Source organism: Rhinatrema bivittatum, chromosome 14, assembly GCF_901001135.1.
Source record: "Rhinatrema bivittatum chromosome 14, aRhiBiv1.1, whole genome shotgun sequence".
Classification (NCBI taxonomy): Eukaryota; Metazoa; Chordata; class Amphibia; order Gymnophiona; family Rhinatrematidae; genus Rhinatrema; species Rhinatrema bivittatum.
The window spans coordinates 28,776,681-28,798,691 of record NC_042628.1 but is presented as its reverse complement, the minus strand read 5'-3'; the positions used below and the strand labels follow the sequence as shown (position 1 = coordinate 28,798,691).

At 39.0% G+C, this 22,011-nt stretch overlaps 1 protein-coding gene across 13 annotated transcripts in view; it reads left to right on the top strand.

The window, feature by feature from the left end:
* RBFOX1 (RNA binding fox-1 homolog 1) overlaps nt 1-22,011 on the top strand; it is a 499,409-nt gene that overhangs the window by 440,427 nt on the left and 36,971 nt on the right. For 10 of the 13 annotated variants that reach the window (XM_029577010.1, XM_029577015.1, XM_029577008.1 and 7 more), the window contains 2 exons: nt 545-619; nt 4,632-4,684. The exons of the other annotated variants lie outside the window; for them this stretch is intronic. In XM_029577010.1, coding sequence (XP_029432870.1) covers nt 545-619; nt 4,632-4,684 — 128 coding nt within the window. The remainder of the gene's footprint in view (nt 1-544; nt 620-4,631; nt 4,685-22,011) is intronic. 13 annotated transcript variants of the gene reach the window in all.

Sequence of the window (22,011 nt, the reverse complement as noted above, 5' to 3'; positions counted from 1 at the left end):
ACAATGAGCGTCTGCCATTAAAAGCACCTCCTTTGCAGTGGACTTGAATGATGATGTAGAATAGTGCTCCCCAATTTTTATCTCTGTGTGAGCTAAATTTGCAGTGAGTCAGATCAAAACACTATATTCTAATGTTATCCTCTTTTAAATCTTAACATTTGAGTATAATTCCATTTTTTTCTGTGTTTTTAAAACTTAGCCTTGTGACACATCTGCACGGAGGGTCCTAGAAAACCACATGTGACTCCCAAGCCACAAGTGTAGTGTCACGGTTCTAGGAAAAAAAGAGCAAAAAAATATTTCCTTATTTATAGTGGCTAGGAATATGCATTTTTGTCAGTCATCCCTTAATGACATTTAATAGATTCAGGTGACACAGAGAATACTGCTTCTGGAACTCTTAAGAGCTCTTTTAATATATATTAAAATTATATATTTCTGAATCTTATCCTTGAAAATTTGAAAATTATTATTTATATATTTCCAGATGTCTTTAGGGTTGTTGTTATAGTTCTTTATTTTTATTTATTTTTTTAATTCTTAGGGTATCAAAACCACTCAACTTCACATTGCTGCTCTCTCACCCTACGAATGCCCAAGGGGACACTCATAGAACCATGTGAGTGTATCTACTGTAGCTCTCCTATAAACATGTATCAAAATCTAGGGCACTGAAAAAATCTGTATACTACAATATAAGTAAAGCACTGTACAAAGAAGCAAAACTGAGCCCTTTCAGGTTGCATGCATGTGTCTGCTGTGAGCCTATAAGGTTCTACCAGATTTGTTCCCTACAGTATTGTAGCTAGTGATCATTTTTCACATATGAAGTTTCTGCACTGTGTAATCAGATGGTTGGGTTCAGCATTTATTCTCTTTGCTCATGATGTTGAAGCATTCATTGGTCATTGTCTGACATCGTGAGGATAAAGAACACAGGTTGAACTTAGCAAGCCATTTTGCCTGTTCATGAATTAAAAGGCTAAGAAAATGGTCTTTAGCTATGTTATTAATGAGATATGACTTGGAAGTCATACAGTAAGTGCATGCAAGCAACTAAAAGGTCTCATGTGTAGCAAGTCATTTCTATCAGAATAGATACACATTTTTGGGGAAAAAAAAAAAAAAAAGCAAACAAACTGAAGCAGCAGGTCCGTTACAGCAGTCATCCAATCAAAACCTTTTTCAATATAACTTAATTAGTAACTAGTAAATCTTTCATTTCTGTGTTGTATTATTCCTTTGTATAAATAAATATTGAAAGCATTTTCAATTCCTTCCCCACTTAGTCAATCTTGCTTTCAATGAATGATATAACTGCTGTGCTTGGCATCATCCCAGTCCTATGCTGGTACCACCCTAATAAAGTAAAAAGGCAATACAAGTAGCCAAAGAATGACTTGAAGGGTGGAGACTTTTTAAAGCAGAGGGGAGCAGCTGTAATAAAAAGTTCACACTTTTTCCCCAATTAAAAAGTAAACATTTAAATGAGAAACTATTTTTTTCAAAAGCCTATATGATTTAGCTAAACATAATGACACCAGAGGAATAAACAGATTCAACCATGAGGCAAGTTAATATTTTAAGGCCCATAGGTAGTGCCGCTGCTGCTGTAATAGGATTGGCTGTACGGAAGCAGTGAAAGAAGCTGAGTAGGATTTGTTTCTGGAAATTTTGTAGTATATGGTTTAACCAGTGTATTTTTTTCTGCATGCAGTTTCAACTGGCATTTTGCATCATGATGCATGAAACTCTCCCACCATTGGTGAGATAGAACCATCATACACAATTAGCACGGTATGCTGTGAAACAAATAATTGCAAAGGGTAAAACCCACATGTGGTGACTGAAAATCTAGGAGGACATCTGCATATTGTTTATTAAGGTGGTAGAAATCTTATGGGAAACCAATTTACAGCTCAGTAGAAATGGAGCTGTAGCAGTTCAGTAATGGAATGCAGGAAATCCACTCTCTACTCTAGATCCCGTAAGGAAAGGCATTGTATTTAACAGTGGTGTATAAAAACAATTAAATAAACTGAAAAAGTTAACACATAATAGTGATAGACATTGTCCCATATGTAATATATCTAATATAGCAGAAAAAAATCCCTATGAATTTATTGATGACTCTGATCCTGGAGTGCCATCAAAAAGTCTAGTTTTCAGGATATCTCCAATGAATATGCATGAGGTATTTTTGCCTGCATGGCCTCCATTGCATATTCACTGTGGATATCCTGAAAACCAGACCTGTTTGTGGCACTCCAGGACTGAAGTTGCCTACCCCCACCCTAGATGAAACATACTGTCTCACTTCAGTTTTATATTATAAATCTTTCCTACAAGTAGCTGTTTAGTTAGCTACAATGGAGTTATAATGTGAACAGTATGACCATAAACTAAACCACACATCTTACCAGAATTTAATAGCAAAAAGTGTTCACTGCAAACATGTGCAATGAACACACACACACCATTCATACAAAAATAAACAGCAAACAGAAATCTCACATTACAATAACTCTGAATCAGCTAATCCAACTGGCAATGATCTCTGAGTGGTCAGGATTCAGTTTAGATTCACAATGTTATGTTCAATATATAGAATTATATAATCTATATGATATAGGCAATAAATGGTATAGCAGAAGCATATTCCCAGTTACCATAAAAGGATGCACATGAGAACATGACAGGAAATATAAATCTGAGATATTTAGGTTGACCCATATCTAACGTTTATACTTCCCAGCTTTAGGTCATAGATGTGAGAGTTTCAGGCATAATACTAGTGTTTATACAATAAAACAAGACAGAATCTACCTGGCAGTGTAATTAGTCAAGCCTATGTGAGTTGCCCCATTGGATGTGTCTAGTTGAGCATAAATACACTTTAACACAAGCCTTAAGTTTCTTGTGATGATAAAATAAACCAAGTGATGGGCATACAGAAGACCTACACAGATATTTCACAACTAAACACTCGGTATAAACACAGCTGGTGCTGTGCATTCATTTGTATCACTTTAAATTTGGCTCAGAGTGAAGCAGAACAGCTTTCTAATACCATCAAACATTCTAAAAGCTGCTTTCAACTTGACTAGAGTTAATAATGAGCAGAATGTGTTCTATATAATGCATTGAAGCACACTGGCGTTTATCTAACTAATCAGATCACAAGATTTCTTATGGTCATTTGATAATGATCAAACTATAGATAATATCAAGCGCCACATAGTGCATTGTTAATTACATAGTAATAATAATAATAATGTGCTTATCTGCCACTAAAAACTATAATAACCCTGAGCACTTTATAAACACAACTACTATTTTTTTAAAGAAAATTTACTGGCAATTATTAAAAGCTCATTCAACCCAAAGGGCTGTTAAGGCAAATAAATGCCCCGGTGGTAACATTGTTACCCAATTACACTTGGCACTTATGACATCTACTTTAGAAGGAGGAAAGGTTAAAATGACCATGCCGATAACTGAGTACCTTTATCTTATACCGCATAGATATTGGAGATATACTTTCTAGTCAAGAAAGCTACTTTTCAAAGTTTAGTCTTTCAGAAGATGCCCCCTTATATAGACATATGTAGTGACTAGTGTCAAAATATGGATTTGACATTTGTGTCTTTTCCTTCCTTTTTAAGTACATTTATTTTTCCTTTAAATATTATATCATACAGAATATAGCTTTGCAAGAGAAATACTGCATTAACAATTTCTCTTAATATTGTAGTTATTGCTACATTGTCTGAAACATATTTTGCCTGTTCTAATGCTACGGGACATAACAGTTTTTCAAATAATTCTTTCTGAACTTTTAGAAGATGTAGCGTCGGCATCATGTTAGAACTTAAAAGCAGCTACCTAATTTTAATTTTTTTCAGTATATTATGTATTCTTTCCTGCAAAAAATAGAATTATTCTAGATATGTTGCAATTGCACAACATGGTGCACCTAGTCCCCACCAATATAGTTTAAATCTTTTGCAAGTGATTGAAACTTTATGGACAAAATAAACTTGGATTTAATGCCTCATAAGAAAAATCCAAAGGAAAATATATATTAATATGTAATATACCAGCAAAATCTAAACACTGAACCTGGATGCCATCATTGTTCTCTAGATGGCAAATGTATAAGTAGAAAACAACCATATTATGGTTTGTATTTTGAAATTATGCATGTTTGAGTTGTAACTGCCTCGCTATTCACTGAAAAGCAGTATATCACTCAATAAACATGAAAGTAAACCATGTCCTGTTGTATTTAAAGAGACAATAAATCCAAATCAGTTTTGTCCGTCCATCACAGAGCTATCTTCTTAGCATGACATATCTGTAATGGTCACGTAACGCTTCTGATACGAGCATTGTCCATGATCCATATTTGAATGTTGCTATTTTTTTTTCATTGGAACAGATCCCAGCATGTTTGCCTCCTGATCCTTATTATAACTCTGCGGTTCTAAAATACATCACCACATGTTCTTGGTCCATTCATTAAAATGAAGCACTTTTCTCCTACCCCCATCTAAGAGCATCTAGTCTATCGGCAGCTAGCACATTTCCCAGTCAGCAAGCAGTATTGTGAATTTTATCTTCTCTTGCAGAAATCAATTCGTCTTCGTTGCAGCAGATGAAATTTCTTGTAACACCTCTTCAGGTAACAATCATTGATACTTCTTGATGCATCCATCCAGGTCTCAATATCCTTTTGCACATGCTGCCGTTAATCACGCTAGAAAGCTGAGTACAGTCCATGCTGTAAATCTATGGGATAGTTTTACTAGCTGTATCTGTAGCCTATGGGCTTCGCTTTTGCAAAAGGAATTAGGTTATTTTGCTGACTGTGATGTTTTATTTCCAGTTTCAGTATTATTTGATCCAGAGAGGTAAGAATGCCCTAGCTTCTGAAAAATCAGAGTAAGATCAGAAGAGGTATAGAGCTAGAAAGAAAGACCCAGTTAAAGGTATAGGTCATTAAACATGGTAAATAAAGCAGGTTTGCCTGCTGGCAGTGTAAGTCTATGGGGCATGTTCTTCATTTCCATTTTCTTTTCATATTCCCTCTTCATTTCACCAGTTCTGGATAGAATGGCTCAATTTTTGCAGAAGAGACAGACCCACTCCATCGATGAACATGTACTCCCATTTTCCTGAAGGAAATTAGAACTACAAATCCATGCATGCAGTGGGATACAACTAAAACTGTCTTTACTTGTCCTTCAAAAATGGAGTTATCTTTTCACTCTTGGGGTTTCCTACTGGCTTAACCCCTGGTTTAACCCCACTGCATGCAGGGACTTGTAGTTTTGATTTCCCTGTTCCATAACCTAAGGAAAGCCAGACAGCATGGTAAAACCAGGACTGAATCAGCTTGTGCTGAAAACCTGGAGGCATTTGGAAACCCTAGGCAGCCTGGTTCTAGGTGATACAGACTAAAAACTGGTCAATCTTTTAGTACGTTACTGTTAAAGATATTTCAATTTCATCAAAAATTGCTTGAAACTATGTTCCTTCATTAGCAATCAACTATGTTTCTTTGATAATATTTCACCACAAACTCAATACACGATACCAAGGAAGTGTGGAGATTTTCTATTTTTTTCAGTATTAATAAAAGTAATCTTATAGTGATACAGTGGCAAAGCAAATTAAGGTTTGTCTTACTGACAATGCACAGTTAGGAACAGATAAAATTATGATTCCAACAGGTGAAATGTTATTAAAAGCTAACTGGAATACTTCACATAAGCCAAAACTAACAACAACTTTTGTGTAACAAAACACACATTGATAAAAGTTGCCAATTTCTGTAGGTAATCTGCAGTCATTCAGAGGAAACCCCATTGCTTTACATAGAGCCAGATGCAGATTCCTATGGAAAATTACAAAGTATCATAGCACAGGTCCGCATCTCTGTACTTATACAGGTGACAGAGGGATGCACAGATTTCAAGGGGCTTTATAATTGACACATTTTTGTATGCGTTTCAAAGATAAAGCTGTGAACCTGCAACCAAATGTGACCTATTGTAACATGCATGCATCGTATCACAGAGACATTTGTTTTATAAGCTTGAAATTCTTTAACATTGCCACAGAAAATTTATGTGAACGGGGAGGAAAGTTTTCAAAACCTTTTACATGGCAAAAAAATAAAATAAATAAATATATATATATATATATATATTTGTGTTAATCCAGTATCTGAAAATTGTCCTCTCTAAATGCAGCTAGTAGTCTGCACATTGCTCCACAGAGCACAGATTTGTAGCCTCATGGAGAGGAGGAGTTCCCAGGTATGTGCATGGGTAGCATTTTCAAATCTTTGCACGTACCCATTTCAGGAAAAAATCCGCTTGCAGAAAAATTTGGTGCAAGCGACTGTGCACATTTTTGTACTGAGAGAAAGTTTCAAAGCGGTATCTACTTGCATTTTAAAAGTTAGCATTACAGCCCACAGGTAAAAAAAAGTATGCAATGTTCCAATGTAGCCAGTTTGCAAGTGGCACCCGTATTGGACACAAGCACAGAAAAATGGTTGCATTAGCCAAAGAGTCTTGGGAATAAAACACAAAAAAGATGGGAACAATTAATGAATGGCAATTGATTTTTCTTTCTATCTATTTAATTAACCCTCAGTCACTTTCTTCCTAGCTACTGAAAAGCATGTGCTTTACCCCATATATGCAATTCTCCCATCATCACCCCTCTTCTTCATTGATATTTAATTCCCTAGTGAAGTCTTTAAAAGCCCAGAGCTAGCATTCCCAAACCTCTTTATCAGCTCAAGCTCCTGTTTTAAACATGAGGTGAGTGAATACAGGATTTTTTTTTTTTTTACAGCAATTGAATTATGAATGTCTATGAAAGATGCATGACTGTTCAATAGCTTTTGCTGAAGTCTTGCCAGCACTCCCAAGTTTCAAACTTGTGCTAATTCACCCATTTTTTCTGTAAAAATGAGATACCAAATAGATTTCATTCTGAAAAGAACTGCATATGTAGCTTTTGAAGAATGAAGTTGTGCTGTGTCAGTAGTAAACAAGTCTATATGATGTGGGGACTTTCAGAAGGTCATCCGAAAACGTGATTAGTGAATATCTTGTTTCAGTTGTAATGACTGCTTTGAAAAACGAGAGGCACGTCCGGAACATATGAAACAGTAATGATTTAAAGAGGAAAATGTTCAGTAAAGGGCAAGGGCGTAAGGAAAACGTGTGCAATTTTCATGAAAAAGCGACATTTTTAGAAATGAGTGTGGATTTGGATAGAAATGCTGTCAATCAAAATTTTCAAATTATGTTTTATAACTGCATATATAAGGATGGCAGACGTAAAACCAGGAGATTTTCATTTTGTGCAGTTTTTTAATGCCAACTATTTATGCAGTCCTAAATGTAATATCTGTTAACAAGGAATGTTAATTCAATCTAACCCTAAGATTGACTAAATAGCATGATGTGCTTCATAATATATAATAGGTGTTAATAGACAGCTATCAGCTGATAGCAGGGATAGGATAACCCAGTTTTTGCTGGCTGTTGATTAAAAATTGTTATTTGGAACAAAATTTGTAAAAGCAGTTTTCTCTTCCATGGTGGAGAAAAGAATAAGTTTGTCTTCCAGAGCAGAGACAACCTAATAGTTATTTAATGTCTCCATGTCTAACTGTCCCTTTAGATGTAGGTCATCATTAACACCTACTGAGAACTTTTAAGTGTTGCAAGATGAATGTAATTGTACTCAGATTCATAATGTCTGGGAATGTCATGCACTAGCTTAGCTTAATTCATGAATTATATAGCCAAACTGAGATGCTTACAGCTATGAGTCTTTCTGGCTTCTTTTCTCTCTCTCATATTTAGAATATGTAGATTATTTTTTGTTTATCATGGTTCAGACTGTCTTACTCTGGTTTTATAGGGATTAGGTTTACAAACAAAAACATAAGCATCTCTAATTATTATGCTCTATGGGGGCAATTGCAAGACCTCCATATTGTTCCAAACTATGTGGGTAATTTTAACATGCTTATTCTACGCACATTTTCAAAAGAAACCTCTTACTAGGGGTATGCATTTATTTGAAACAAAAGTTTAAGATGGGACAAATAAGTCCCTTTATGTTTTGTTTCAAACCAACTGACAATTTAATTAAAAAAAAAATGTGTGTATGTTTTTCATTTTCAGCAAATAGCGCGCACTATAAAGTAAACAGCAGGTGCAATTTGCAAATACTGCATGCTAGCTGAAAATGAAAAAACAAACAAACAAACACAACAATCAATTAAAAAACCTTCCAAAAAATAATCAAACAATAATACAAAAAATTGTCTGTACATTCCTACTATCCACATTGGGCCGGATTTTAAAAGGGTTACGTGTGTAACCAGCCATACGCGCGTCGGGCCTATTTTAAAAAGGCCCGGCAATGTGTGTAAAGCCCCAGGACATGTGTTAGTCCCGGGGCTTTACAAAACGGGGGGTCCTGGGGTGGGGTAGTCCATGGGCAGGGGCAGGACCAGAGGCCTCCGACATAGCAGCCATTGCCGTTGTGTTGGAGGATTGCGCGCCAGCAGGCTGCTGGCGCACGCAACTTGCACCTGCCCAGAGGCAGGCACAAAGGTTAGACAAGAGTTGGGGGGGGGGGGTGTTAGAGTATGGCTAGGGAGGGCAAAGGTTAAGGGAAGGGGGAAGGGAGTGAAGGAAGGCAGCGCAGCTCAGTGCGCGCAAGGTGCACCCCCCTTGCACCCACTGACCCCGGATTTTATAACATGCGCGCACCGGGTAGCATGCGCACATGTAAGCCACCCGTGCTTCTTTTAAAATCTACCCCATTGTTTTCAAATTACCAAAGCAAAGTATGCACTTTTAAAGTCTCTGTATTACTTTGCACCTGCTATTTGTCAAGAGTGGCTAAAGGAGGCAAAATAGCCTGCAAACACTGAAAATTGAATGAGCATCTGCTATTTCTCTCCCCTGCGCTAGCCATGGGCAGAAGAGTGCCCCTTTTTATTATGGCTAAAAATACTTGTGTTATGAAACCAGTGTGCAAGTTTAGTTATGTCTGAGGAGAGGCTTCACTCAGGTCATTTGACCCAGATAAATATCTGTTTACTCAGGCAAAGACATTTGAAAATTCCCTTCCCCAAGCTTAGAGGGTCATTTATTAAAATGTGTTTGAGTGTTATCATGCTTGTTAGGGCCCTATAGCCCGCAATAATGCTGAAACACATTCGATAAATACCTCATTGCAAATTGCGTATTCAAATTTTTCTTTTTCTTTTTTAAATTTTTTATTTTCAAAAAATGTTTCCAAATTATCACAAGAGAAAAATCTTGTACAGAAATAATAGTGCAAACAGGTATTCCAAATACAGGTAATACAATATTACAAGTTCCATATAAACATGCACTAAAATAAGGGAAAAGTGGGCGGACTCAGAAATATGAGCGAATTATCAATCAAGAAAGCAATACAAAAAGAAAAAGCAGAGCGAGGGTCTCGACAGCCATACCCTTATACCAAACCAGCTAAGGGTGCCTCTAGGTGTGCTTATCTAAAAACGTTCATTTGTATTGAAGTGGGAGGAGTAAATGGAAATGAGGGTCAGTTAGAACGGCGTGCGATAGAGTAACACAGCAGCGCAGTAACTACATGTTTTTCCGGTGCGTTGTACCTGCGTTAGCGACCAAAAATGATTTTATTGCAAATTGCAGTTTGGGGGATGAGAGAGAGAGACAGAGCGTCTGTGGAGGCTCACTTATATCTGAACTTTTTATACCACAGTAAGAGGGGGCATTAAGAACTCGGAGTGAGTTGGGTTTTGGGGGAGCAGTTTTACATGCACAGTCATATGTACAAACAGCACAGTTACCATCAGTGAAGATTTAATGTGATTTGGAGTGTAGATTTGAACCATGTTCTCTCCACCTTGCTTGATTCACTCTCTTCCTAGCTGCAATCAAGCTAGGTAGAGAGAACATGGAACAAATCTACTCTTCTTTCACATTTCATCACTCCAAATCACATTAAGCCTTCACTGATGGTAACTGTGCTGTTCGTATGTATGACTGTGCATGTAAAACTGCCCCCCAAAACCCAGCTCGCCACCCAAACCTCTCCCCGAGTTTCTAGTGCCCCCTCTTACAGTAGTATAAATGGTTAACATGTTTGTGAGCCTCTACAGAGGCTTTCTCTCTCTCTGTTTTTATCTTGCCAGCAGCCCAAAATGCCAAAAGCCTGTCAGATACTAGGAAAATTAGCCTAACTATACCCCCTTTTTTTTTTTATCACAGGCACTATTTTTGCTATATTTATAGTAAAATGATGAATCTAGGCCTTAGAAAGTTTTTCCCATGTATACAGAAAAAGAACTTCAGGGCTTATTTGTACTCTGTACATTGTATCATATCAAAATTGCTCCATATTTCTTCCTGGGTAAAGACGTCGCTTTTTTTTTTTTTGTGGTGAGAGATCCTTTCAAAAAAGAATGCAGATAATGAGGTTACAATGGAGATAAGTAATCATGACCTTGAGACAAAGTTGGACCATGTATTCATTGTTGTATTCTCTACTCACTTGTGATCTGTAGGCCATGAAGGGGGGGGGGGGGGTTGGATATAATTGCTGTCTATCTAAGACAGTACTTTTATCACTGTAGTCTTCTCCCTGCATTTATTATTGTTATTTAATTTTTTTGTTTCCTGAAGGACATGCACCTGCCAAAGAGACACCACCATTTTGTTTTGGGGTTTTTTTTTAACTGTTATTGATGCCCAGAGATCTACATACTGTTTAGGTTTCTTGTTCTCCTTTCTGGTTTATTCGTATATTAAACTATGCATCTATGTGATATTCACTGGCAATGACTGTATTGGCTAGGGGTGTGCATTCGTTCCCTACAATTGGTAATCCGCAACTTATAGGGCCATATTCGTTGTATTCGTGGGGAAGCGAAACGTATCGCGATTCCCCACGAATACAATGAATCTTCGCTGAATTATTCGGCCGCCTAAAGGAGCCAATTTAAACAACCCCCCAACCCTCCTGACCCCCCCAAGACTTAGAAAAACTCCTGGTGGTCCTGCGGGGGGTCCGGGAGCCATCTCCTGCACTCATACCCTCAGCTGCCGGTATTCAAAATGGCAACGATAGCCTTTGACCTACTATGTCACAGGGGCTACCAGTGCCATTGGTCAACCCCTGTCACATGGGCTACCAGTGCCATTGGTCAACCCCTGTCACATGGTAGGAGCAATGGATGGCCGGCGCCATCTTGTGCTCCTACCATGTGACAGGGGCTGACCAATGGCACCCGTAGCCCTTGTGACATAGTAGGTCAAAGGCTTTCAGCGTCATTTTGAATACCGGCAGCCGAGGGTATGAGTGCAGGAGATGGCTCCCAGACCCCCCACTGGACCACCAGGGAATTTTGGTAAGTCTTGGGGGGGGGGGGGTCAGGAGGGTAGGGGTTGTAGTTAATTTAATTTTAGCTGGGAAATGAATAAGAATTATTGTATAAACGTATCGGGGGGCCCCCTTGCCAAATGCAACGTATCTGCCTCCCGATGAATACGAATCCCGAATGCAACGTATGGCGTCCCTCTGCACATCCCTAGTATTGGCCAATCATATTAGCTAATTTACAGGCCGATACAATACAGTGTGCTCCGATGGAGCGCACTGTTAGCCTGCTATTGGACGCGCATTTTCCCTTACCCCTTATTCAGTAAGGGGAGGAAAATGCGCGTCTAACCCCGCAGCACTTAATAGCACCCTCAACATGCAAATGCATGTTGATGGCCCTATTAGGTATGCGCGTGGGATACAGAAAGTAAAATGTGCAGCCAAGCCGCACATTTTACTTTCAGAAATTAGCGCCGACCCAAAGGTCGGCGCTAATTTCATAGCGATATTAAGTCGGAGGTCCCAAAGAGTAAAAAAAGTAAAAAAAAAAAAAAAAAAAAAATTGAATTCAGCCCGCGGCTGTCGGGCCGAAAACCGGACGCTCAGTTTTGCCGGCGTCCGGTTTCCGGGCTCGAGAACCGACGCCGGCAAAATTGAGCGTCGTCTGTCAAACCCGCTGACAGCTGCTGCTCCTTTTCCCCATTTCTACCGTGCCACCTAATTTGAATACTGCATCACGCGCACCGCCCCCTTGCCGGTGCGCGCACCAGGAGAGCGGGTGTTCGTCTGTTCTCCCGCGGACTTTACTGAATTGGCCTGTTAGCAATTTCCAGCAAATATTGTTAAGAGGTGAAACCAGCATGCAATTACAGAAATATAATTTAGAATGCGAGTAATACCCTTAAACAGTTTGTTCATTTGTAGGCTAATTTGATCAAAGCTAAACACTACAGTAAGGTTGTCTCTTCTGTTACAATAGTACTGAAACACTCATCTCTTTCCTCATATCATACTGTTTTTTTAAATTCTTATAAATAACAGGCTTGTCTAGAAAATCATTTTAGGTCTTCAAAATGAACGCTTATTAATTACAACTGAAATGCTATCAATCCAAACTAAAGAATTTGATGTCTATTCTGTAAGGTGAATTTTAAAAGCCCGGCATGCCTATCAATTAGGAAGAAGTTGGGCATCCAAAAATCGACTGTATTTTCAAAAGCACCCCTTTCTTATTATCCTACTGATTTGATGAAGGAAAAATATCTCTTGAAAGGTAGTCACTAAGAGGTTAATTTTCAGCTTTTTCAAAAAGATTTCTATTATTAAACTTTAGAAGTTAGCTGGGTAAATTTGGCTGGATAAAAATCCCTTCCCCCTCTTCTCCATTAGCTAAATTCATGCACACACAATCATAATATGCATCATGTTACCCATCATAAAATGGATGGACCCAGAGGCATTCCAGGCGTGGAATTTTCAGCACTAACCACACAACTGGGGTCTCACAAATGACTGTCTTGAATCTAGTGGTACAAGTTTTGACCCTCTACAATTTAAGTGGACTTTCCTTGGCCAGTCTAGCCAGTCAGATAAAGGTTAAACACGTACTGGGAGGGAACTGGAAAAAAGGCCGATCACGTCGCCGCCCATAATTTGAACATTCCCCCACCCCCCGCACACATGAGTCACGGGCCTCCCGCACATGCGCGTGCAAAAATTAAAATCCAGTGCGCATGTGCGCACGGACATCTGATTTCATAATATGCAAGCTGTGGCATGTGCATGTTATAAAATCGGTGCGTCAATGTCCGCACGCACACGGATGCGCGCACGTGCAGTTTTTTTTTAAAATTGACCCCACAGTTTCCAGTTTGTGCACACAGCTTGGCAAATTGTGGGGCCGATTTTAAATATTACGCTCGCGGGGTACATTTGTACGCGCTACCCAGCACGCACAAATGTACACCCGCTACCCAGCGCGCACAAATGTACACCCGATTTTATAACATGCGCGCGCTACCGCGCGCATGTTATAAAATCCAAAGTCAGCGCGTGCAAAGAGGTGCACACATGTGCACCTTGCGAGCGCCGAGCCCAAGGGGAGCCCCGATGGCTTTCCCCATTCCCTCCAAGGCCGCTCCAAAATCGGAGCGGCCTTGGAGGGAACTTTTTTTTCGCCCACCTTCCCCTTCCTTCCCCTATCTAACCCACCTCCCAGCCCTAACTAAATCCCCCCACCTTTGTTTGCACACGCCAGCCAGCTGCTGTGCCGGAGGACTCGGGAATGCCCCGGCCCCGCCCCCGGACTGCCGCCATGCCCCCGGACCCGACCCTGGACCCCCCATTTTTGAAAGCCCCGGGACATACGCACGACCTAGGGCTTACGCTCGCTGCCGAGCCTATGCAAAATAGGCTCGGCGTGCACAGGGGTAGGTTTTTGGGGGTTACATGCATATCTTACTCACGTAACCCTTTGAAAACCTACCCCTGTGTATGCAACTATTGATTTGGGTGCACAAGTTACCAAATATGAAAGAATTGAAAAGAAAACAAAACAACAAAATGAAACAAATAGGCCATAAAAAATGAACACATCCGTATGCTCTACATCTCTCTACACACACACACACACACACACACATCGCCGATCTATTTTGTCATAAAGCAGAAACACATTTGTATGACACAGCTGTGAATGCTCAGCTACAATTATGCCATTCCATCCTCTTACCAAAAATGAGTTCTGTTTCTAATGGCAATTTGCTAGTCATGACAGTCACATATATTTTTCTTAATAAGAGATCCTTTTCTACAACCATATATTCTATATTCACTGGAGCAATAGTAGACTATTTTTGGATACTTTACATTCTGTATGTACAGTATCCTGAGACACACAATTTTATTTTATGATCCAGAGAACTATGCTGAAATGAATACCTAAGATTTATAACCCTTTTGCTCTTTCTTTGCAATTGTGTTTCTAACACCTGGTCATGGGTTCTGATTTCCTTCATTTGCCATTTATATTTAATAAAAGGACTCCAACTCATGAGACAGACTAAACTGGACTTGAGTTTATTTCATTCCCGTTCTGGTGCATGGGTGTTCTTGACATCCTGTATTTTAACCTGAATGCACTTTTTATTTTTAAAGATAAATGTTTTTAATCCTCTTCATGACAGGCATGCATGTGCCCCTAAACTGTGAGAGTGTGACTGAAGGTGTGATTCAGAATTTGGAATACATGTGCATTTGATCTTCAGGATTTTATATGGCACCATTAGTTGCTTCTCCATCAAGATATGAGGGAAACCCATGGCACATGTGGCAGAGGATGGCATCCAATACCTTTTTATTCCCATTGGTGGCTGTCCAATATGGATGCAACATTTAAAACATGCTTGCATAGTTATTTATTTAAATTACTTCTATACCACCTATCAATTTCTAAGTTGCTTACAGTAAAATATCATAATCAATATAGCAAACAAAATAAATACTAAAAAATAAACTATCGTAAAACAAAAGTTATATTGTTAATGTGTATACTACAATGTCAGCAGTAAGAAGTTTAATATTCCCACATTGTAAAAGGACTACTTTAAGAGAGTGTATAGACTTTGCACTAAGGAAGTCAGGGAGGATAACTTTCAGACAACTACCTGTGGCAGCATATATACATATAACCCGTGCATATCATATGCACATGTATTCTAAAATACACATCTTTTTACCCCAGAGCATATGTGCATAAGTGTGCTTATGTGTAAACACATGCATTGAGTGTGCGTACTGTTCCTATCTATATAAAAAATATACATGCATATATTTAATATGAGAAAACTCAATTTATGTGCATAAATTAGCATATTTTAAAGCATGTTTGTGAAATTGAACTTAGCCAGTTTACTAATTACTTCAGTTTTTCACAGTCCTTCTCCAGAACATCGAGACCCTCCTGATTCTTCAGCCTGAGCTCCCCTAGTTCACCCAGACCTCCCACCCAGCCAATAGTACACATTGAACAAGTCTAATGTCAATTAGCCAGATAATTAGCAGGTGTAAAATTTCACAAGTAAATTGCCAAATATATGCATTAATGGGGGGATTTTAAGAGGCAAGCGCGCAAATCCCGGGAGATATGCATGAGGTTGTGCCCCGCACGCTCGCCATGGAAGTGCCGGACCTTTAAAAAGGTCTGGGTCTGGGCGGGGCAAGGGCCAACCAGGACAGCACCATTTTGCACTGCCCTAGTGAAGCACGCGCCGGCAGCCGGCTGGTGTATGGAACTTACTTCAGCTCTGTCTGCTCCTTAATAGGAGCAGACTGGAAAGGGACTGGGGATGGACCGATCACATTGCCGCATATTTTTTATAAAATCCCCCACTTGCACACACGCCGATATAAAATCAGGCGCGCATGTGCATGCGGGTATCGGATTTTATAACATGCGTGCAGTGATACATGCATGTTATAAAATCAGTGCAATCTAACATTAAAGTATGTAATACCTTTGAGGATAATTGCTAAAAAGCAATCACTCTAATTTTATATTTTAACAAACAAACTCTCAGGGGAAGGTATCAGAAAAAAGTGCTCACAGTCTCACAGGCTCTTGCCCTATACAGGGCTACAACCCTTCTCATATCACGGCACTGTTAAATCACGTCATCTACCATTTCCCCATGAGAATATTTACTTTTTTTCTTTTTTACTTTTCAGTTTTAGAATATAACACCCAATAAAATGTATTCTTAAAAATTAACACCCATCCATTAAGTGATATTGTGTATTAAAGTACTTATCTCTTTGTTTGTGCTTTTACTGCTAACTTTACCAATACTTTTTATGCGCTCGCTTGCTTGCTGTCAGCTGTCTTCCCGCCCGACATTGACAATGTTTCGGCGCAACAAATGCGCCTGCTTCAGGGGCTTACTGCTCAATACCTAAAGAGACAATTTTTATTAATGCACCAAATTTAAACATGTCTCACCTTTTAGTTGGTAATACTATCAATGGTACTCACTATTCAGCTTAGCGCTATTTCACGCGATCCTTCACATCATTCAAATATGGCGCCTAGACGCTTTCACTATCTCATTACTGGACTCAACAAGGAAGTAGATTGGTCGGTGTATTTGTAAGATCCAGCTGATAGGTGCTTTAACCATTCACGACAGGATATAAAAACACATTTCCGGTAATGAGATAGTGAAAGCGTCTAGGCGCCATAGGTATTGTAGTAAAAAAACAAAAACAAATAGGGTGAGAAAACCAGAGTGCAAAGGGGTAGAACAAAAAAGAAGAACCATAACATGGGTGAAAAATGTAAATTTTTATAAAATGTACTCATTTTTTTCTAGGAAAAAACAGACACCCCACCATAACCAAGAAACTAACAACAGCAAACAACACAGAGGCATCAAAATTCCTATGCTGGTACATACTACTCATGGCACTTAGGTGGAGAAGTGGCAACCTTTAAAGGGGTGAACTAGGAGGGAACAGGGAATAGGCCCTAATGTGTCACCACGTGCATTAACTAGAGTACCCCCACTTACACGCGCGAGACGGCATTTGCATGCACATGCATGCATCAAAATAAAATTATGCATGCATGTGTGCACGGGTAGTGGATTTTATAACATGGGTGCACACACACGCACATGTTATAAAATTGGCACGCCCATGTGCACACGCCACTCTAAAATTCTACCTTCCGTTTACATGCAGAAGTCATGTACTGCAAGAAGAAGGTGTAACTCCTGTGTGTAACTTGTGCCTATAGGGGTGGATTTTCATACATACGCCTTGGCGTACATGTGCATTTTCATGTATTTTTAAGTAAAATGCCATTGCCAAACCTTTTGTTGTTCTTCATAGTTTGTTAATGTGCATCCTTCATTTTGTATCTCCTTGGCCCCTCTCGGTCACACTTTTCCACTTTGCTTTTCCATAACGTAAGAAAGAGGAAAGGGGTTTTTAGTGAAGATATTTTATCCCATAAGAAAAATCCAAGATAATTGCAAGCAAATCCAAATGCAGTAGAAGAAAATTAAAAGAAGCATTTTCAATACCTAAAGCTGGCTAAAACTGAGGACCTTGGTGTTTTCATCACACTGTGCGCCCTTCCAAGGAAGTCATTTATTTTAAACAGTTTATTTGTTGCATGCTGTGCTTAACTGGCATCTGACCTTCCTCTTGTGCCCCGTTATGGAGGGCAGTAACCGTACCCTCTTCAGCCTGAGAGGAGGAGTTGCTGGAGAAAGGAAAGAATTTTAATGGTGTGCACCTGCCAAAGATTGCAAAGCAAGTAACTTATTTTCACAGAAAGGTTAATTTGCTTCCTTAAAGGGCTTATAGAGCAATATTTCAGCATTATTGATACATAAGAGACTTGGCACAGTTGACTTTTAGTTTAGTTTGTTGAATAGTTACATTAGCTTCTAATTGTATTTTTTACATATCAATCCTATTAACATAAATTTAATTACTTGCAACAGAGATCAAGAAATAAATGTTGAGTCACTAATTGATGCTTGGCAACAGTAAGGAAAAAAAAAAAAAAGACAGCAAAAGAATGAGGTCAATATTCAAAGCCTTTTGGTCAGATAACTCAAGTTACTTGGCTAAATGGCAAATTTGAATGCTTGATTTTATCCAAATAAGTCATTATCCGGCCAGAAACTAGCCTGATTTTAAAAAAGGCATTCAGGGGATGTTATGGGGGCATGCCTAAGTAATCCGGCTAATTTATCCTATTTTCAGTTGTATCCTGCTATTAAGTTAGCTGGATAAATTTAGGCCTGCCTCAGAGCACAGGTGGCCAGATAACTTTCATTTTAACTGGTGGCTATATCCAAAAGCTATAGTCAGTTAAACGGCAGAGGATTAAGAAGAAAAAAAAAACACAAGTCCTGTACAGGCCTGTGACCCAATTCCCCAATCCCCAGCCAAAATGTTCACGGTCTTTACTATTGATCCCCCCCCCCCCCCCAACCCCTCCAAGTGAGATTTCAAAATAAAAGTATTCCTGGCCAATCCTCTCTCCCTCTCCCCGGTTATGCAAAATGTAAAATCCAGTACCCCCTCCTCTCTCTCTCTCTCCCCACCCATCTCAACCCTCACCTTCCCACCCAATCACTACCTTACTAAAGGCCAATCTGGCACCAGGATCACTTCTAACATTGCTCTGACAGCTGTACTGCAAGTGTAAGCTCCCTGCATTTCTGTGAGACGTTTTCTCCCACGGTATTTCTGGGAGCTCTACGGTTCCTGCATCGCTATCGAAGCAACGCTGGAGTGGGAGGGTTAGGGAATGAGAGAAAGGAGAGAGAGAAGGGGGTTATCATGTAACATTTTCCATAACCATGGAGGGGCTGGTGCCAACCGGGTATACTTCTATTTTTTTTTTTTTTTAATTTCACTTGGCGAGGTTTGGCGGGGTTTGGGAAGGTTGGACTGGCAGGGCAGGCTGAACAATTCAGCTGGGGGTGGGGTCAGGGAATTGGGCTACAAGCTAAGGCAGGCCTTTGAAACAAAGAAAGAAATACTCTGCTACTTAACTGGCTGTATTCTTTTGAATGTTACCAGTTAAGATAAAAATTATCCAGTCCCATGCAGCTGGACAACTTTTACCCCAACTGGCTATATTCATCATTAATCATAGATATACAGCAGCAGGACATTTATCCTAGGGCCAACATTTACACATGTAGGTTGCTGTTTTATAAGAGATTTAAGCGTTCAGATTTAGCAGATTGCTTGCATCTGTTTGCACCTGCTCCTTATCAGGAGTAAGTGATCATAAACATTTTAAAAGTGAAATACTGACTAGGTAGGAGATCTGGGTGAAACGGAGGGAGTTGAGGCTGAAAAGGCAGGAGGGTCTCGATGACGTGCAGATGGACTGGACGAACTGGAAGACTAATTGGCAACGTTGGTAATTTCATTGCCACGTGCAAGTTAGAAAATCTCCCCACTTACCTTCGTAAAACCTGATTTATTTATTTATTTATTTTATTTATAGATTCTTTTATACCGCGGTACGTATAGACATACATCACCTCGGTTTACAGTGAAACAATTAATTAGCAACAGGCTTTACATGTAACAGTTTAAAAAACAGTAAAACATTTAACAGCAACAGGCTTTACAGAAACAAGGGTTTTAAAGATAATATGTATACATCATTAAATATCAAACAATAAAATATAAATAACCATGTATTCGCAGGAGCAAATTAACTGTCAGCAGCGAGACCAATGTCACATTGAATACAATAGCCTAAATTGAGTAACAGTGGGGGGGTATGGAATAGCAGAATGTAAATACAAAATGCGAGGAAAAGAACTTGGAGTCAGTGAGGAATAATAAGGGATAGCTGAATTTTTAGGTTAGATGAGATTCATAGAGTGAATGCTTGTTCAAACAACCATGTTTTAAGGTTTTGTTTGAAGGTTTTGTGACAGGATTCAAGACGCAGGTCCAACGGCATGTTGTTCCAGATTTTGATACCCGCTATGGAGAATGATCGGTCTATGGTGGAAACGTGTTTGATGTGTTTTAGTGGATGGACAGCTAATTTTGCTTGGTGAATATTTCTAATTGGTCTGTTGGAGGTGCGAAAAATGAGCTGATCAGAGAACCATTGCATCTCTTGGTTGTGAATTGATTTGTGGATGAGTGAGAGAACTTTAAAAGTAATTCTGAAGGATACGGGTAGCCAATGTAGGAACATGAGTGCTGGAGTAATATGTTCATGCCATCGAGTATTAGTAATTAAACGAGCAGCGGCATTCTGCAACATCTGAAGAGGTTGAATTGTGCTTTTAGGGAGACCCAGTAGTAGTGCATTACAATAGTCAATCTTTGGTAGAATTGTGGCTTGTAACACAGTCCGGAAGTCCTGAGGATGTAATAACGGTTTAATTCTTTTCAATGTATGTAACTTGAAGAAGCCACTCTTGATTGTGGTTGAGATGAAATTGTTCAAAGTAAGGTGATTATCAATAATGACCCCAAGGCTGCGGACCTGCTTTAGCTTGGTATGGTCTGTTGTTGAGGAAGGATCATGTTGCATGTTGGTTGAGGTGTTCTTGTGTGGTGTTATAATGAGTACCGTAGTTCAGTCTTGTTGGTGTTGATTGCAAGAAAATTTTCCATGAGTAGATTTTTTATTTCAGTAAGTGCTGATTCCCAGGTTTCCATGGCCTTAGCAAGTGAATCCTTGATTGGAATAATGATCTGGACGTCGTCGGCGTATATGAAATGCCGGAGATCCAATTTCTTCAGTAGTTTACAGAGTGGAGATAGATATACATTGAAAAGAGTTGAGGAAAGTGAGGATCCTTGAGGGACACCTTGTGACAGATTTCTAGGTTTTGACGTATGGTGTCCCACTTTGACACTGGTAAATTGTGTAAATTATGTGAATAAATCACCACGCTTATATTTTTAAAGTTAGAAGTAAAATAAGTGGGTATAGAGGTTGCACATCACTTATCTGGATAAATTCTGATTTATCCGGGTAAGAAGCAGCTTTGCAGCCATTTATCCGGATAAGTTTTAAAGTGCTATTTATCCAGCTATGACAGATGGCCAAATAAGGTTGAAAACTGCTACTTATCCAACTAACAGGCTGATATAGTACAGTGCACTCCAGTGTTACGGGGGTACATTTGAGCACATTTTATTACCTGGACATATAATAATTTCTGATTAATTATGCATTTGTCCTAAAAGAATGTTGAAAAATTTATTACACAGATCATTTTTTGTTAACAGTACTAATTACCTACAAAATGTAAAACAAACATATTTTAGCAATTTGCAAATAGCAGAAATTTTTCATTTACCAAATAATAGAAAACAGAGAGAAAGAAGATACCCAGAAGTCAATATTCAAAACACATTCAGTGCAATTTAGCGACATAAACTGGACTTATGCAGCTAAGTAGCATCTACTGAATATGCACCTATGTTCAGTGGCTGCTTAGCCACATAAGTCTCTTCTACGTTACCGCATATCTTGTGGGTGGGTAGAGGGTGGATCGGGGCAGAGCGAGTAAGCCATGTACATTATGCGGCTAACTACCGATATTGAGTCTTAGAAGTATGTTATGTGGCTGTTAGACCTGCTCAATAGCAGGTTTAAATTTAGCTGTATATAACTTATATAGCTAACTGTACAGTTACGCATGCATTCAGTGGTTTAGATGTGCTGCCGAATATACCTTGTATTATCTTAGCCGGATAACTTAAATCCAGCTAAATTACTTAAACAGCCAAGTTTGAATATTGACCTCCCAGAAACTAAGATGTACTTAAATTTCAAATGTTCACTACAAGTTGATTATTAATTGACAGAATTAATTACCATTTTTTTTCCAAATTAATATAGTAAAATTGAAACAGGATCAAAGAATTATCATCAATAAACACTTGGAATATACTGTTCTTCTATAGTAGTATTTGTTTGATTCCTTCCATCCCACCCAAGGAAAACATGGCTAACCCTTTGTGGCATATTTGTCATTATTTCTTTGACAATCACATTCCTTGTGCATATCG